The 18,411-nt window shown below is 41.8% G+C and overlaps 2 protein-coding genes across 2 annotated transcripts; one reads left to right on the forward strand and one right to left on the reverse strand.

Moving 5' to 3' along the window:
- Nucleotides 1-263: 263 nt before the first annotated feature.
- Nucleotides 264-10,903, reverse strand: vegfc (vascular endothelial growth factor c). The gene is made up of 7 exons (XM_008317196.3): nt 9,916-10,903; nt 8,227-8,467; nt 7,909-8,099; nt 6,204-6,343; nt 3,609-3,742; nt 2,204-2,525; nt 264-947 (listed from the first exon to the last, which is right to left on the reverse strand). Exons 1-7 carry the CDS (start codon nt 10,060-10,062, stop codon nt 839-841), a joined length of 1,284 nt encoding a protein of 427 aa, XP_008315418.2. The 5' UTR covers nt 10,063-10,903; the 3' UTR covers nt 264-838.
- A 355-nt stretch (nt 10,904-11,258) lies between these two features.
- naf1 (nuclear assembly factor 1 homolog (S. cerevisiae)) lies at nt 11,259-15,477 on the forward strand. Its single transcript, XM_008317194.3, has 9 exons — nt 11,259-11,410; nt 11,849-12,339; nt 12,486-12,612; nt 13,076-13,169; nt 13,371-13,453; nt 13,773-13,933; nt 14,050-14,101; nt 14,293-14,377; nt 14,552-15,477. Exons 2-9 carry the CDS (start codon nt 11,909-11,911, stop codon nt 14,923-14,925), a joined length of 1,407 nt encoding a protein of 468 aa, XP_008315416.1. The 5' UTR covers nt 11,259-11,410; nt 11,849-11,908; the 3' UTR covers nt 14,926-15,477.
- Nucleotides 15,478-18,411: the final 2,934 nt, after the last annotated feature.

Below are 18,411 nucleotides of genomic sequence, written 5' to 3' on the forward strand. Positions count from 1 at the left end.
AAAAAGAAGTAGGAATGAGATCAACCACACAATGAAGGTCAAGGAAAGAGTTGATGAGGTGCGGACAGGGAGTCAGATCAGTGAGCTGCAGTTTTGTTTCCAATCAAGACGTCTGTGTATAATCTGAATCTGATGGAGGATGAAGAGCGACACCTTCTGGAAGGGAGGTCTGGTGAATGGATGTATCTTATAAAAGGATGCGATGTACATTAGTGGAGCTGTGGTTCTGTATCGTTAATACTGCTGCAGGATGTAACATGGGACAGGAGTGATCTGTGCAGTCGGAGTGACAGATGGGTTCTGGTCAGATTGGAGATTTTTTTTCAGTTCTGAGCAGAATCTGTTGCAGTGACAAACATGAGCTGATGAAACTAGAATATGAAACTCTTCAGGTCTACTGAGTGGACAGTCATCAGACAATTAAAAAATGTTTATTTATTCTGTTTTTGTATCAGAATAGAAAAAAAATAACACATCACAGTGTGTTTTAAAGCTAGGGTAAAAACTGCGATAAACACCGGCTGAAAATTTTTTAATAAATTATATCATTTATATTTGACATTAGAATAAAGACACATCATTAACACAACAAACAAGGAAACAAACAAACATTATGTTAACCAACAGTCAACCCAAATGTTGTCGGTTCTGCTCCAGTTGCTTTCTTCTAATCCTGGACTTCAAAACATTTTGTCAGTGCATTTAAAGTCTTCCAAACCTGGACAGGTTTTCCAAGGGTTTCCAGAATCCAGGCATGAAGCTCTCCTCAAAGCTGGGGGAGCAACGATAACCCACAGTTCTACCAGCTTTCACCCCAGTGTTTGATTTTCTCCAGTGATTAATCCAGTCTTCTCCAGTGGGACGGAACACATCGACACACTTCCTCACTAAAGGAAAATCCGGGTTCACACCTTCGTCTTCGGACATCACAGGGAGGTCGCACACAACTAGGACCAGAAGGAAACGACAACGAGATGAATAGAATTCAAACCTGATGCTGAGAACAAAAGTTCTGTGGTGGCTCTGGATGAAGAAGGTTTAAATAAGAATGTTAGAAATAATCATTATGTCACTGTTGAGTTTGATTTGGAAAAGTTTCAGACATCAAAGTCCATAGAGAACATAAGTGATTTTAGCTCACGGACCAAAGTCCATAGAGAAAATCAGTGATTTTAGCTCACAGACCAAAGTCCATAGAGAAAATCACTGATTTTAGCTCAGTGAACAGAAGGGAAACAGAAGCTGTTGGTCCACTATGGCCTCTGTCACTATTTTAAAATTAATCGAAATGAAGATTTAGATACAGATTTATGACGAGACCTATGAACCCATGATGGAATATATACACACACAGATCCCAGACTCCTGCTGCTAAGTTTGCCTCATAAATCATCCTCAAACAGGGTCAGTAAAGGTCAGGAGTGGACAGAATGAACGTGTGTGTGAGTGTGTGTGTGTGTGTTTCCTCTTGAGCAGTGAACAGGAAATGGTTAAGTGACAGCCAGGAGAAGTCATTAGCAGACTGAGCTCTTGTATTACACACAAGTTTGACTGCGATAACAACCACTGCCAAATTTGTGTGTGTGTGTGTGTGTGTATCCATTAAAACAGTAAGTAGAAGAAAACAATGCATCAATAGCATGCTTGTTAACACACCCTGAAAAAAGGAAGAAACGAACATAAAAGAAAACGTTTCCTCTCCTCCAAAGACAACTTCCAAGTCTCCATGGGAAACATGTCGTCACCTCCACATTCTTGTTCTTCTCCCTCACAGTTTTACGCAGTTGATGATGCAGCTGTGACAGGTCATTAAATCAACGTCTTTTCCTCCTCCATGAATGGATGGGTAGAAGTCGATCCGTACTGCTGCAGTGAGAGGAACTTCCTCCTCTATGTGGTGGAACCTCGTAAGGTTTTTGGTTCAACTAAGTTGATGCAGAACATTTAAACCAAAGGCAAACATGCTAAAGTATGTATTTACCGTTCACTCGCCCTCTTTTTTATTTGTATCTCGTCCTGATTCCTTTTGTGTTGTTCTCTCAGTTTTCCTTTGGTTTTTGTTAGTTTAGTTAGTTTCTTTATCCATCCCTCTAATCGGATATAAGGTTTCTACATTGCTAGTTGGCTTTGGCAACAGAAAACCTCAGACTGAGGATGTCTTCATACCACGACACATGTGAACTGCGGCGGACAGATGTCTTACCTGCAGGACAACTGGTGGAACCTCCTTCCTTTTAGGAAACACTTGTTGGGCGACTCGTTGCATTGGCAGGAACACTTGGTTTTGTCCAGGGGTTGGCTTTTGGGACAGGTCTTTATACAAGTGCACTGACATGTGTCCCTGTTGAAGACATGGTTGGGAGGACAAGAAGCACCATTGGACCGGACACTGCACACACACTGGCAGGTGCTGCGGTCTAAGTGTCGCCCAGCACCGCAGTCCTGATCTCGCCGTCGACAAAGACACTGACAGGTTTCGACGTCCAGGTCTTTATCCGGACCGCAGACGTCTGAAGAGAAGACCTCTGGAGCATAATGAGGAAAAGGTGACATGAGTATGAAAAGGTGACGAACCAAACATGACACAAAGAGACCAACACTCTTCTACATCATGACAACAGTCCTCTCAGTATTCTCTGTGCATCCATCCATCCATCCATCCATCCATCCATCCATCCATCCATCTCTCCATCCAACACTGTTTGTGTGCAGGGAAATCGTTCTTCCCACGTTCTGTTTGAACACCTGAATGTCACTTAAGCTGACGTCATCTATCTATCTATCTATCTATGTATCTATCTATCTATCTATCTCTCTATCTATCTATCTATCTATCTCTCTATCTATCTATCTATCTATCTAATACATTATCCATATAATACAATATCTATCTATCTATCTATCTATGTATCTATCTATCTATCTATCTATCTGTCTATCTATCTATCTATCTATCCACACTCATAAAAAGCTATTGTAGTGACTAACGTTGACAGAAATATTTAACAATGCAAAATAAAATGTCTTCAGATGGTCAGATCCTAAATCCATCTTTAAAAATATCCAGACTACAAAGTAATAGCGTGATCGGTGCTCAGTCTAGTGATAGCGCTCTGTCCCAGTGATTCTGCTCCTCTGTGTGTGTGTGTGTCTGTGTGTGCTAAGTTAAAACAACAGTGTATGGACTCAGTGTAAACACTGAGAGCGGAAGAATGTGGAGCGGCAGATTCTTCAGATTTTCCCTCAGACTGATGCTGAACTTTGACAGAGAAACCAATCATGTGTGAGGATCTGGTCCACACACCGACACATTCACACACAGCACACATTTTTTTTTCTTTATATTTACTACTCTAAACTTTTTACTTTTCACTAACCTCGTGTTGCCTCTGCATGTATTTATGTCATTGTTATTTTTTGGTCTTGGGTCTAAACCTCCTGACAAGACCTTCACCTTGACCTTGATGTCCACTGTTGTCTTTGAAATAGCACCACTTAATTTCAATTCTCATGTGTCTTTTGTTGTTGCTTTTTCTCTAAATATGATTATCATTGACAGTGGTTTTCAGTGCAGTTATGTGTGTGACAGAAGATGGCACTGGACTCACGCTGCTGCTGTTGGGAGGCAGAGTTGGACGCAGAGAGCGGTGGTGTCGGAGGGTTAGTGGGGACACTAACACACCAGCAGAGTCTACTGCTCCACACCTGACCTGGAGGACATGTCCGGTTGACTTCAGGACACCTTCACACAGAGAAGGAGAAAAATGAGCTTCAGTGGACATGATTAATCTGAGAGAAATAAAACACACAGTGTTCACATTGTGTCCAGAGGTGGCACTAAAATGTTTCTGAAGAAACCTGGACCTGGTGGCTCCATCAGTGTAATGTCTGTTTCGGAGCAGAGTCAATCATTTACAAACAGCAGTTCTAGAGCTGGGTGATATGGTCCAAATGAACACTGGGCACAAAATGGCATCAGAACGAAAAGAGTGAGTATTGAGTATTGAGCTGTATTGATATTACAATATCACTATCTCACTGCATGAGAATATAATACAAACACAGACATCCAAGATGGCGCCGCCCGAGTGGTCACCTATTGCAGCAGCTCCATGCATTCTTCCACTTCGTCATGGGTCATGAAGCCACTGAGACTAGTTTTCTTATTCTTGCTTCTTTTTACTGTACTTTTTTCAATGGTATCTTTTCCTTGACTTAATATCTTGGCTTCTTTTAGACCTTTTTGTAATCTGTTAATTCTTTATTGTGCGGCCGTTGCCTCTGCTCCTTGTATCATCTCCCAAGTATGAGATCAATAAAGTTTGACCTTAACCTCAATCCCTAGCTTTTTGCTAGCCATCTAGCGAGAGGCTAGACATTGACAATCTCCCAAGTATGAGATCAATAAAGTTCGACCTTAACCTCACTCTCTGTTCATTTCTAGCCTCTTGCATTGCATCGCTCAGTGTGAGAGGTGTAGGCGGGGCAGTCAAAGAAAGGAAGGGAGGCGGAGCTAATGACGTCTGGAGATCCTGCTCCCGTCTCTGGTTTTTGAAACTGTTTGTAGTTCCTACTACTGTATCTGGTGTTTGGTATTGTTCATCATTTGAAAGAATGAATCATTTTCACTTTCATTTTCAAGAGCCCGGTTTGCAATAAAATGTCGATTTTGATTTTTAGAGATACTAACATCATCAAAGTGCTCAGACAAGAGTGGACGGGGCCAGTGATAACTACTCTGTTTGCCGTGCTCAGGTCACATGACCCTTCTGTTTGTTTACTATAGGTAAACACGCTTCTTTTCTTTTTCATCCTTTGTTTTTCTGCAATGATTTTTGCCCCATTAAACATGCCCTTTGACATGGGAAATTTGTGTGTCCAGATCATTAGGGACAGCTGTGACTCTGTCTGGTGCGCCGTGCTGAGATTGTATTTTTTAAGTAAAAGAAATCAATAAAATCTTCATATTTTTTTCATCTACAAGTGATGAGTCGGCCAGAAGGTCGCACTTCATACACTGAACATAAAACAAGTTTATGATTGCAGTACCCTGACTCACATCACCTTCACCTCAGCTGCCAGGCTCACCTGACTGAAACCGACAACTTTCAGGACAGACTTTTCTCTGCCTCTCTTTTTGTCTCCTGGATGATTTCGGCACCATTTTTTCAGCTTCTTCCAAGTGTGAACATCTCTGTGTTTTCAAAAGAGTCAAGCCAAAGAAAACATAACGAAGAACTTCCTGTTCACATCCCCGACTGTCACAGTGTGAGCTCACAGCTCATGTATCAGCACACACACACGAATGATAGAAGTGAGAAGTTCATCAGCACAGCCTGGAAAGTAACTCCTGAAAAAAACTGAGACCAGAGCTCTGCTCCAGAAGAAAAACTACTACCCACATTTTAACCAATCTGTGAAAAATGCTAGTGTACAAAATATGTAGTTTAAATATGTAGTGTACAAATAAGAAACTGAACATCATGGGTAATTCTGTAGTTAGCAAGAGCTAATCTAAAGTAGTGATAACGGACAATTCATTCATTCATGCATGAATTTATTTTATTTTTTAAATAAATTGATTTTATCAGGGGACAGCTCGAGGCCTAGTTTTAAGAGCATCTGCCTTGTTACAACTGCAGGTTCAAATCTCGCCCTGGCTGCAGCTGGAGTCCGTTGAGCTAGAACCAAAGAACTCTCTTGTTCCCCAGAGACCAAACACTGCTCCCCATGGATGGGTTGAATGCAGGGGAAAGACTTTAGTGTACATTCAGACACATAGTTGCCCACTTCATTCGGTGATGTCTAACACCAAAGTCCATAAAAAAAATCTGTGATTTTAGCTTGCTGACCAAAGAGTAAAGAAAAAGGAATTCTTTGCTTTAAGCTCAGACATCTGAATTAAGTGATAGAGACAGGAGAGGATCAACAACTGCTGTTTCCCAGAGGGCTAAAATCACTGAGTTTTTCTGTCAACTTCATTGTGGTTCCGTAGTGTAGCGGTTAGTATGTCTGCCTTACAAACAGGGAGCATAGAATCATGGGTTCAATTCTCCCAAGATCTGGCAACCTGTGTCGGTTGCAAAGACTCACACAGTGAAATTCCCTGTTGTTAGTGAATAATAATAAAAATAATAATAATTGTTCAGTAGATCAACTAATAAAACCTGCAACAGCCAAGGTGTCGATACAATGATACTCACTCAGGCAGTGCTCTCCTGATGATGCTGTGAACCTGTTTGAAGACGTCCAGTTTGGACAGGCAGCGACACTGTGTGTGGTTGGCCACACTGATGGTCACCGGCCTGGTTCCCTGCGTGATCGGTACTGTGATCTCAAAGAGCTGCAACGGAACAAATCAACAGGATCAACAGTCAGACGGACAAAGGTCAACAGAACACAGAATGTGATTAGTGGGTAAGATAAAGATGGGGTTTGGAGAAGCAAAACAGTAAAGATCAAATGAGTGGATGGACGAATGGACGGATAGACGGACAGACGGACAGACGGACAGATAGATAGACAGATAGATAGATAGATAGATAGATAGATAGATAGATAGATAGATAGATAGATAGATAGATAGATAGGCTCCAGCAGTACAGCACCAAGACAACAGTAAAAACATATAATAGATAAAATGCAATAAATATAATAGAATACAAGCATATAGTATTACAATCACTGACAGTAACACTGTGAAGAAGAAAACCCCAGAAATACCAACTGGATCAGTTTGATCATAAAAGTAAGAACTTTCTCTGAGCTGGTGATACTCTCTGGTTCCTTTTTTCAAGTTGTTTACAAAGAAACCTGTCAGAAAATCTCTTTAACAAAAGATTCCATTCCTCTTGAAAGACTGTGCAGCTCAGACGTTACATTTGAAGCTTTCAGCTCTGAAAAATATGCTAAGAACAACAGAAAAAAACAAGAACCATAACATGAGAAAGGAAAGAATGTGCAGGAATGTAAGGTTCAACAGAGAGGGGGCAGTTGAGAGCTGGGACTACAAACTGAACAACAGGAGTGTGATGATGATGATGATGAAGATGATGGTGATGAAGACAAAGATGAAGAAGAGAACTGCATGGAAACCACTTCAGCTCCTGAGTCACAGTCTTTAGTAAGAAGGTCATTAGTCCAGTAATTCCATTCAACGAAATTCACAGAGTTTCAAGAGTCTCTTTTTCCACTCAGTCTTTTCCCTTGGGATTAACGGTAATGAAGTTGAACACACACACACACACACATATAATTTTTGTAGACATAGTACATTCCCTACCCATTATCCTAATGTTAATCATCCCATATGTCCAATCCTAATCCATAGCCTAATCCTAATCCCCCCCAAAAAACCTTTACTGCATCCCCACAGGGACAAAGTGATCATCAGTGCTGCACCATTCAGCCTGGAGAGTTCCAAAGACCCCCAGTGCATTCAGTCCACATTGGATCCCAAGACTCAAACAAAACAAATGACATGTTTCGGAGTCAGATTCCTGTTATTTATCTGAATTGAGTGGAAAAGATCAAGTATGAAATATTTAGGTTTCCCTCCTCATGCACAATAACAACCCAAAGCCCTGACTGATGATCAGAATCTCTTTCTTAAAAAAGAAATCAGTTACCATCAGGAGTCAAGACTGGTTCCAGACTCTTACCTCAGAAAGTGAGTCTGTTCACTTCATTAAAGTCAAACAGGAAGTGATTGAAACAGCTGAGCTCAAACAACCCGAGTGCTTACGCACTGAGCTCAGACAGTCTATTAACAACAAACACAACAACCATTCAGATTACTGTGTATTCAGAATACAGTGTAAGTCAGATTGCTGTTTAATCTGGTTCAGATTACTGATGATCCTGATCACACTGGAGGAGTTCCTGCAGAGAACCGATAGTGGAACTTACAGTTTTACTGAGGTACCCGGTGGAGATGTTCCGACACTGTTTGTCCTCTGAGTGGCAGCAGCCTCCACATCTGTACACGGACACACATGGTGGTTTATAGAAGATGTTGGTTGAAGCTCCAAACTCTCTGCCCACATCCACGCAAACTTCTCTGGGAGTGCAGTGAGTTTTCCTCCACTCTGACTCTATACCTGCACACACACACACACACACACAAAGACACACATAAAACACGCATCCCAGTTTCACCTGGCTCCCAGCAACAGGAACAGTGCCTCCTGCAGAGATCAAGGGAAATAAAAACGAGTGAGGACCTACTTTTCAGGACATCTAGGTTGAGAAAGGCTGCAGCAAATGCAGGTTCTGCTGGTTCTGTTGGTCCGGTGTGATGGAGCTGTGAACTTTGGGACAGTCTGGAGGCTCCAGAAGAACCTGCAGCCGAGAGTTTGGATCTGCACTTCAGAGCCGCCCAGTACGACGGGTAGATGAGACTCATGAGCTCATCCACATTGGAGGCTAGGCGCAATCTGTGCTCCACATCAGGTTTAGGTGGAAAGTTCTAGAGAAGGTAAAGTTAGACAGAGGTCAAAGAAAAAAAATCTGACAGGAAACAGAATCCTGATGTCCATCTGTCAGACGTCCACGGACTGTATGTGAATCTTATCTCACTTCCTGGTTCACAGCTCGTATATTTACGCTGTTCTAATAATAACCTGCAGACAATGGCTGGGACCAAACAATCAGACAACACAACAAGACAACCCTGTGTGTGTGTGTGTATATTAACAAACAGTACTTTGTCTTTATTTTTATCATAACTTCACAAGCCTTTTTAGGAGAAACAAAGTTGGATTTAAAAGTGCTGACAATTAACTTGTTTTTTAACCTCCTCAGTAACAGGACATTCATTCATTGGGGAGTGAAAGAAATGATTTACTGCTGACTATTGGCAAGGCAGGAAATTGAACTTGAACGTAACCTCGGTTACACACATTTTCAACATTACAACAAATTTCTGCTGAATCACGACGATTAGGAAATCGGGCAAAAGACAGGAAATTGAGAAAACAACTTAAGTGGAAAACTAAATTACTAAAAATAAATATTTGGAAACTTTGTGGTGTCTGAAAGATGAACAAAAGGAGCTGTGTTTCAATCAGTTAGCTGCAGCCTACGGCCAGTGGGCCACAGTCTACAGCCCACACCGTCTCTGTATACGGATATAGACTAGTACAGATGAGGTGATGGAAGCTGTCCTGATTTCAATCTAATCATAACTGAGTGCAGTTCTGATAGAACTGCAATGTGTGAAAACCAACATCAGAAACATCAATGGCCAGGAGGGATCAGCTCAGTGGAGGATGCTGGGATATCTCAGACTGTGGGGTTTTCCCTTTCATGTTCAGTCAGTCAGTGGTTCAGTACAAATGTATAGCCATGTTGATTTTCTTCACTTTTAGGTCTCCAGGAACCAAACCTCGGTCTTCCACATGCAGACATTAGGAGTGAAATAGTGTAACGTGAGACCATTGGACCTGGAACCAATGTAGGAATTGTAAACCATTTGCTGCAGCAGTGTAGACAGCCCTGAGTGGTTGGCACAGGTTCAGACCTGACGGAGGCCAAGTGCATTAAACTGTCATTATTAGACGGAGGGGCAGCTCAGAGGGCAGCGGTAGCAGGTTGTACCCTAGTCATCCACATCAGTGAAGGGCATTTGAAGCATGTATTTTAAATCATGTATTTCAACACTACAAGGACAGGTAGTTAACACCAGTTTGTTTATACAAATGTCTCCTCTTCAGAGACACAGACAGGCTGATCTTCTTCTCCATTTTCATCATCCTATTTCTACATGGTGTTGTGCAGATACTAGTTATTATTTTTAATTACAGTCTATACAAAGTCAAACTTTTAGTGTTTTTTAATTAATTTCTACTACTATTAACCCCCTCCTACACGCACACACACGCACACAAACACACACAAATGCTGTCAGTGACTCACCAGCTCATCCATGTTCTCCTGTCTGAACTCCTCCTCCTCTCCTTCCTCCTCCTCCTCACCCTCCTCCCACCCTCTCACACTTTGCTCTTTGGCCAAATTTACGTAAATCAAAAAAGTCAGCAGCAAAAACTTTCCCAGGAGCTGCATGTTTCTCCACAAAATTCCTGAAATGGACTTTCCACAGATTCCTCAGTAATAAAACGGAAAAACGCTGATGGTAAAAATGAGATAATATAAAGAAAATCTGAATAAAAAAAGCTGAAGTCAGTGCGTGTTCGTCCCCTAGTCTGCGGCTGCTGATAATGATGGAGTTTCATACACACATAAGCTCGCTCTCTCTCTCTCGCTCTCTCTCTCTCTCTCTCTCTCTCTCTCTTTCTCTCTGTCTGTGTGTGTTCTAATCCCGGTCATAAGGAAACAGCAGAATAAAAATCCGCTCAGACTTTGCGTCAGTTTGAGTCTGACACTCTGACCGACCTTCAAAATTAAAGTTCTCAAAATCTAAAACACAATGACATTGCGCGCCTGTGTGTGTGTGTGTGTGAGCGGGGTGTGGAGGGGGGTGTTCGTTTCGAACTGAGGTCTGAAATTTCAGGACTACTAACCATGAGCAATACAGCAGAAGAAGAAAAAAAGATTCGCAATGAAAATGTTTAATTCCTAAAAGCCTTCCTGGGTTCACCTCGTTATTCTGCCAAATTTTGTCAGAATACCTTTATTTTGTTAATTTTCATTACCAGAAAATATTCTGTAAATTTATGTTAGTAATTGTTCAGAGCATTGCCAAGTCAGTAAAATTATAAAGTTACAATGCCTTAATTTAAGCAGCAGTTATATGTAAAAAGTCGACGTACTTCACAACAGGATGTTGTTTTATAGTGAAAGGATCTATACTAGTCACATATTTTGAGGCTTCTTACACACATAAACGTATACGCTGTGGGTTTTCCCTCAATTCAGTTATATATTAAGAATATATAATTTTTCTTCTGATATTGAGAATATTTATTAATAGAAAAACAGCCTTAAATATGACAGAATATTTATTCTGTAATTTACAGCATTGACGATATTGCTCGCTGTTACTTTACTTTCATCTGGTGGACCAGAGTGGAACATTTAAAACTTTTGGCTTGTTCCGTTTCTGCTGCTGCTGCGTGAAAATTAATTTTAAGTTCTGTAGCTGCTGCGTGGTGTCCGCTTCAAATTAAAAAAATAAAAAATAATATTGACTGCGTTAGTTTGTATGTTTACTTTGTTGGTAAATTTACCGTGGCGATAGTTTGGTTTTATTATCCACGCAACAGCAAAGAAGACAAGCGGAAGTGATCATCGTATTTTCACTGTGACAACTTCCTGTAGTCGTACAGCGTGTCTTACATACATGCGTACAAACACTTATGTGCAATTTAAGAAGTTGTTTTGTTTACACGCTTACATTCCAAGTTATAGACTAACAGACGTCACCGCGTCGGAGAGTTGAGTCCCGACACAGGTACGTGGTAGTCACGGTGTTAGTTTATTTAGCTGCAAGTTAGCTCAATTTTGGTAAACACGTGTGCATGTGTCCACAGAATGTTTGACTGAGTGTTCACTCAGGAAAACATTCCTGTTGTAAAATGTGTTTTTGTTTAGTTTTTGTATGTTGTAGAATGTCCTGGAAGAATAAGAAGACTATTTAACCCTCCCATTATGTTGAAAAAAAACCTACATTGGTTATGTTGCGGGTCGTTTTGACCACTCAAAACAATTAGAAAACAAGTTAGACCAATAACAACTCTGTTTTTAGATTATATAAACATGTGGAAAAGAGAGAAGTCATAACGTCACATGTAAAAAAATGTTTGTGAAGGGGTAAATACTTAATAGTTCCTTAAATATTGTGTTGGAATTTAAAATATGTCTTTAATAAGATCCCTTGCATTCTCCACAGCAAACCTTCACTGCTTTCTTCTGACCGTCAGTACGGACACATGACCGTTTGAGGCTTTAGATGGATAAAGACACAGACAGTGGTCCCGGCCAGAAGAATGATGTGGAACATATGAACAATGACGTCACAGCCATGAACAGTGACATCACAGACACGAATATTGACATCATAGACATGAACAGTGACATCACAGGCATAAATAATGTCATCGCAGACACGAATAATGACATAACAGACACGACCAGTGAAAACACTGGCATGAAGAATGACATAGACACGAATAATAAGATCACAGATACGAACAATGATGTCACAGACATGAACAGTGAAAACACTGGCATGAATATTGACATCACAGACCTGACCGGTGACATCATTACAGCTGTGTCATCAGAAAGCAGACAAATAACTGAAAAGGAGCAAGATGGCACATCAGCGCCCCCTGTCCACTCTGTGCGTCGCACTGAAGTTGACTCAGAAGGCTCTGACAGGTATTGTTTTGTTCATTAGAAATATTCAGTTGGGACTGACTAAAATCATTTTGTCCTTCAGTGTAAGAATAGAACAGTTCTCTCTGGTTCTCAGACATTTGTTTGAACTTTCGTCTATTGGTTTTTCTTCCCTTTAATCTTTTCAGTGACAGCTCTGACAGCTCCTCATCTTCCTCTTCATCCCCTGCTCTAGTGTTTGGAGGTGATGAAGATGATGATGAAGGTTACAGCCAACGTGCTCCAGTGAGGACCAGAGATGAAGTTCTGCTAGAGGTCAGTGTTTGATTGTAAATACTTTCTTTGGGTACTGTCCTTCCTAAAATCAACTCAGTAAACTCAGGAATCTACTTTTTTTTTTTAGTAGCCAGGCAAAAAGACCAAATAATTGATATCGTCTGTAGGAAAAAAACAAGTCTGTCATTTGTCCCATGACAAAGTCAGACTGAAAAAGTCATAAAAGTAACATTTCAGGAAGTAAATAATGTGTTTCCTGCTGGTTTGACATCAAACAGACGTTTGTAGCTTCTCTCCTTCTTCAGGCATTAGTATTAGATCTGTATCTTGTGAGGGCCACCTGCTGGTCTATTTTCACTGGGAAAACAAGGTGGAAATCGTGCTGATGTTGAGACTACAACAGACTTTGGGTCAATTAGTTGCCTTAAAAATTGAGCGAACTAGGAAATCGAGTTACTTTTTCAAGCGTTAACATCCCTTGTGATAATGTTTTTGTTTTCAGGAGCTGCCTGCTGTGGAAGATGTTTGTATTTCTTTACCAGATGATGTAGAACTGAAGCCTGTGGGAACAATCAGTGGCATCATAAAACAGCTGGGTATGAACATACTCATTCACACTCATTTACAATATTATTTATAATTAATAAAGTCTAACTCAGCGACTTGGAGTGCAACTGTATGATTGTAAAGACTGTCCATTCAGGTGAAATGTCAATTTGGGCTGTAAATATAGAAATTGACTTAAATTGACTTGACACTGACTTACACATGTCAACTCTTTCTCATTTTTCTTTCAGTCATTGTTCAGTCTCTCAAGGACACGCCCCCTCTCAGTGATGACAGCATCATCTTCACAGCTGATAGGGTGGCTGTGGGAAAGGTCTGTTCACACTTGTGTTCTGTTCCATTTCTAGTTCAGTTGGGTTCTAACTGTGGTTTAGTCCTGACTCATCTTATCTTAAGGTTATTGAATTCAAGGTTCAATGTTATTCTTATTAAAGAAACATATTCAACATTGTGATGTGTGAAGCTGAATTTAATTTTTAAGGCAAACCTAATGATATATATGGTAGTGCAACGGTCCTCTAATCCGGTTTAGCTGACTACTGCCCTCTGCTGGCATACAGAGAAGAATTCTCAACTCCTGGTCTCTGTTTCACGGTGTCCTCCTGTGTCCTCTGTCAAATCCACCATCTCAGGTCTTCGAGGTCTTCGGCCCAGTGTCCAGTCCACTCTACATTCTCCGAGTCGGTTCGTTGGAGCAGCTGAGCAGCAGAGGTTTGACTGAAGGTCTGACTCTTTACTACGCTCCAGAAAACGAAGCGTTGACGGTATACGTCCTGACGCAGCAGCTGAAACTGTGAGTAAACACAAGCAAAGGGAAATGATGTAAAATGACACCTGAGACGTCTGCGTTTGTAATCCCAGATTATTGGTTTGAAATGACTTCATCTGATCAGTTTATCTCTGCTGCAGTCTTAAAGGGTCTGATGCTTCGTGGAAAAACGACCAAGAACCACCAGAGGAGGTGAGGAAGATGGTTGTTTCTTTTTATGTTGAACCTTAAGCGTTTATTAAGTAATTTAGTTCTGTGAGGTTTTCTTCACATTAACACATTTATTGTCTGTGAAACGTTGACATAAAAAATGTGAACTCAGGTTGAGGCTGATGATGTCTGCGTGTGTGTCTGTCTGTCCGTCCATCCATCCATCCATCCAGGCATTAGATTTCAGTGATGATGAGAAAGAGAAGGAAGCCAAAACAAAGGCGAAGAAGAAGAGACGACCAGACAACAACACCACAGGTAAATGTTGTTTTTGTTTATTTTGCTTGATTCTGGTTTTTCTGGTTAGTCTGTAATGGTGTGAGTGTGTTAAAACAGAGTTCTTATTTCTAGTCCAGAATATTTCAGATTGTCATAAAATGATTATGTGATGAAGATCAGCATCACTTCAACTGTTCGCCCTTTAATCTGCAGGTAATCCGGCTCATATCACCCACAAAACCTTTCAGCAGCAACAGCAGCAACATCCTGACGTCAGGACTTTCTCGCCGCGACACTCGGCGTCTTTACAACATAATCAGAGGAACTACGGGGGCAAACAGCCAACGTATGGACATGCCTTCCACCACCAGATGCCGCCCACATGTCTGCCTCCTCCCTGTCCTTACCCTCCTCCCATGTTTCCTCCCCCTGCCTACAATCTCTACCCTCCTCCTCCAGGAGCTGCACCGTCTTTCTTCCACCCCTCCTGGGCCACACCCGCTCCCTTTCCTCCTCACTTTTGGCACCCTTACACTGACGTCTCTTCTGCTCCTCCCCCACCCCCTCCTCCTCCTCCACCTCAGTAGTGAAAGCTTCTACTGCTCCTTCTTCATTTCCTCTTGTTCCTCTACAGTGATAAAAATTCCTCCTTCTTGTTCACATCCTCCTTTAGGGTTTCCTCCAGCTACCCACCTTTTATTTAACGTTTAAAATTTTTATTTGCTTGTTTCTTACCGGGCCAGCTGGTAACCAGTAAAGAGTAAGAGACCTACTTTATTTTACTTTATAAGTTGTGATGTCATCTTATATTTTTGACTATTTTTTTTTTTAGGATTGAAAAATCTGAATTGTGAATTGCCAGTGAAGTGCCACTCCACTGTTCTTCGATGAATAACTTGTGCTAACCGCTACTCTGTTTGGACAATGAAAGTAGTTCTATTTTGTGGTAATAGTTCAGAGTACAAGAGGATCAAGTACTCCGCCTGCACCGTGGTCTGTGATGGCCTTCACCGATCATAGAAATGTAAACTATTTTCTGTACAGTTTCTGTCCCTGCTGTTATTTGTTAATTTTTTCATCATTGCAAAACGTTTCCTTCTCTTCCCTCTAGGGATCAATAAAGTGTTTATTGAATGTGATTGGTTCTAACATCAGCTGTTTGGAACATTATTGACACTTTCTGACTTTAGTATTATCACATCTAAATGTTCACACCTGGAAACATTCCGATGCTGAGCATTTCCTACTCTAATACCTATAACCTGGCACCTTTTCAGTATATGATACAAAAATAGTGTGGATTAAATATGTGTATAAATGTAATGTAAATGCAGGCGAAGTACAGAAACGGATAACATGCCGTGAATTTCACTAATGCTGTCAGACCAGTAGAGGGAAGCAACATCTGCATTGAGTAGACATTTCACCGGACATAGACGAAGGAGTAGCTCCTGACGACGGAAGTAAAGTCTGGGCTCTGTTTCTCCGACAAAAAAACAACAAAAGACGAGAAAGTCCGCCTTCATCAGAATACACAGGTATACGAGTGTAACTGGTACCATTGGTCCATGGGGCAAAGGGTGGAACTCAGCGACTTTTAATTTCTGCGGCGTTTAGCATCAAGCGACCAGCTAACGATGTGATCAAAATGGCTGAGTCGTATGTGTATGTATGTATGTGTGGGTGTGTGTGAGAGCGAAGGAGAAAGAGAAACTGTGTATGAAAGAGACTCGTAAGTACGTGTCTGTGTACGCGCGCGCTTTTCTGCTGGAAATGCGACATGGGGTCATGTATTATGACAGTATAGACGTCCGTGTTTAACGTTAGTCTCACTAAACTGCAACAGTCAGTGAGTAGGTGAAGTTAACTAAATGAGCAGACAGCCCTCTGTGAAACCCCACTTCTGTTGGGAGTGTATGAAGTAGAATGACGGGTGGTGGCCAGAAGGTGGAGCAGAGATGGGCACAGAGATGGAGGTAGATCATCCACTGGATGTGGATCTTTATGAGAGGAGCTCAAAGAGGAAGTAGATGAAAATTCTGCTCTAGTCTTTGAGACGAATCAAAGAAGTCAAACCCATAACCATCTGGTTGAAAGACAGCTGCACTAAACCTGCTGAATGTTTAGGTCACGCAGTCTATGGTCTCTCACCAGTTAGAGCAAACAGGACAGACACGTCTAATGGGTTTTTGTCTATAAATGCTTACAAGCTCCGGCTCAACGCTCTGTTACTGTTCTCACCAGCAGTTACAAAGGCAGCGACCTCTTGTAACCTGCACATGAGGCTATCAGTGCATTTCCTAGTGTGTGGTTCAGTGCAATACTTAAAACACTTGTACATTCTGCTGAGCTTAGAACCAGGCCAATAGGGGGTGGTAAACAGATTGTATTTGGCGTAAAATGTCTAACACTGAATAAGTGAAGAAAATGAGTGAACACTGTGTTGACTGTCAGGCACTGTTTTCTTTACACCTCAGCTGCATGCCTTGATTTAAACTGTGCTGCACTTCAAACATCACATCCTGTGTTCTTTTCAAAGTAAAAGCCCTAATTATAAACATTCTTTATTTAGAAATATTAGGGTGGACTGTTTTTTTTTGCTGAAGTGAGGTGGTAGTAAATGGAAAACAATTTTATCCTGATGACCAGCAGGGGCTCAGGAGGTCTGAAGGGTTAGAAAGTTAATCTCTTTTTTGTCTAGTGATTTTACTCTGTGGTTTTTAGTTACTGCTTTTGATTCGTGTGACTTTGCCTTTCCGACCCGAAGTAAACTCATGAGTTCTGAAAGTGACCACGGTTCCTTTTTATCACTGTAAATTTCCCTGAATGGACTCCACCAACAAACCACGTTTGGAATAAAGTAAAGTTTGTTCATCTTTAATGGTGTATTTCTGCTTCCACCTCACAGCCGCACTGTGTTTTTCTCAACTTCCTCTGACTCTTCACTCCAATCCCAGTGCCAACCTCCGATCGACCAATTTCAAACTTGGGCTGCAGCAACGACTGAAACTCAGAACCACCTTCCAGTCCACATTTCGTACGAATGTAACTTTTGAAAATTGTTATCCACACAACAGAAGCAGTATTTTTGGTGAGCTGTTACCGGGTCAGTTGACCCTCCAGAGTCTTCTCAGCTGAAGGCTTCTGGTAACAACGTGGACACAAAGTGAAAAACTCCAAGGAAAAAAGCTTCTTCTGTAACAATGTACCGTCCTAACCCTCAGCAACAGAGGCCTCAGTCTTTTTCAAATGGAAACAGACCTCACGAGCAGCCACACCCAAACCAGCATCAGCAGCAGAACCCGAACCATGCTTCCTCTGATCTTCTGTCGCAGGTGTTAGGTTACCAATTTCCTCGTCCCACACAGCTACCGGATGAGCTGGAGTCTGCCCTTTCAATTAGGGCATCAAGGGACGTAGACCACCGCCTCATTCACCAGATGAGTCCTCAAGACCAACACCAGAACCAAAACGTGGCTTCTGGGATCAGTCAGCATGGAAACTACAGTTCATCTACCCTCACCTCCGATTGTCATCATGGTCAGCAGCCAGTAGTAGACTGGTCCAGCTACCAGCCTCCATCTCAACTGTTGGCTGGTCCTCCACATCATGACCAGTGTCAGCAGGGATCTCACCAGAAGCAAGAAGCTCTACTTGCCTGGGCTACAGCTGGAAGGGACTCGCCGTCATCTCAAGGCCAAGGCTCTCAGGGTAACAGAGGTAGAAGTTGCGGTGAGAGTCAGGGATTCTACACTCCAGAGAGTGCAGGAAGCATTTTAGCCAGTTTTGGTCTTTCAAACGAGGACTTGGAAGTACTGAGTCACTACCCAGATGATCAGCTGACCCCAGACACTTTACCCTTCATTCTGCGTGACATTCAAGTCAACAAGTCTGGCCAGCAAAAACCAGTGGCCACTGCGTCATCATCGTTCTCACACAACACCAACGATGGACCTCTGCTTACTCCTACACGGTTGCGTTCACGCTCTCCAGATGTTCCGAGTCTCCTTGCTGTGACTCAAACGGCAGGTAAAGTTATTGACTATGGCCACGCCAGTCGGAGCGAAGAGGAC

This window comes from Cynoglossus semilaevis, chromosome 9 (genome assembly GCF_000523025.1).
Source record: "Cynoglossus semilaevis isolate Cse_v1.0 chromosome 9, Cse_v1.0, whole genome shotgun sequence".
Taxonomy (NCBI): domain Eukaryota; kingdom Metazoa; phylum Chordata; class Actinopteri; order Pleuronectiformes; family Cynoglossidae; genus Cynoglossus; species Cynoglossus semilaevis.

Excerpts from the sequence above, each read along its gene's own strand:
- vegfc (XM_008317196.3), bottom strand. The coding sequence starts at position 10,062 with ATGCAGCTCCTGGGAAAGTTTTTGCTGCTGACTTTTTTGATTTACGTA. Across the intron at positions 2,526-3,608 it reads TGCCTCCCAACAGCAGCAGC|AGGTCTTCTCTTCAGACGTC; the intron begins GTGAGTCCAGTG and ends ATTATGCTCCAG. Across the intron at positions 948-2,203 it reads TTCCACCAGTTGTCCTGCAG|TTGTGTGCGACCTCCCTGTG; the intron begins GTAAGACATCTG and ends TTCTGGTCCTAG.
- naf1 (XM_008317194.3), top strand. The coding sequence starts at position 11,909 with ATGGATAAAGACACAGACAGTGGTCCCGGCCAGAAGAATGATGTGGAA. Across the intron at positions 13,454-13,772 it reads ATAGGGTGGCTGTGGGAAAG|GTCTTCGAGGTCTTCGGCCC; the intron begins GTCTGTTCACAC and ends CCACCATCTCAG. Across the intron at positions 14,102-14,292 it reads ACCAAGAACCACCAGAGGAG|GCATTAGATTTCAGTGATGA; the intron begins GTGAGGAAGATG and ends CCATCCATCCAG.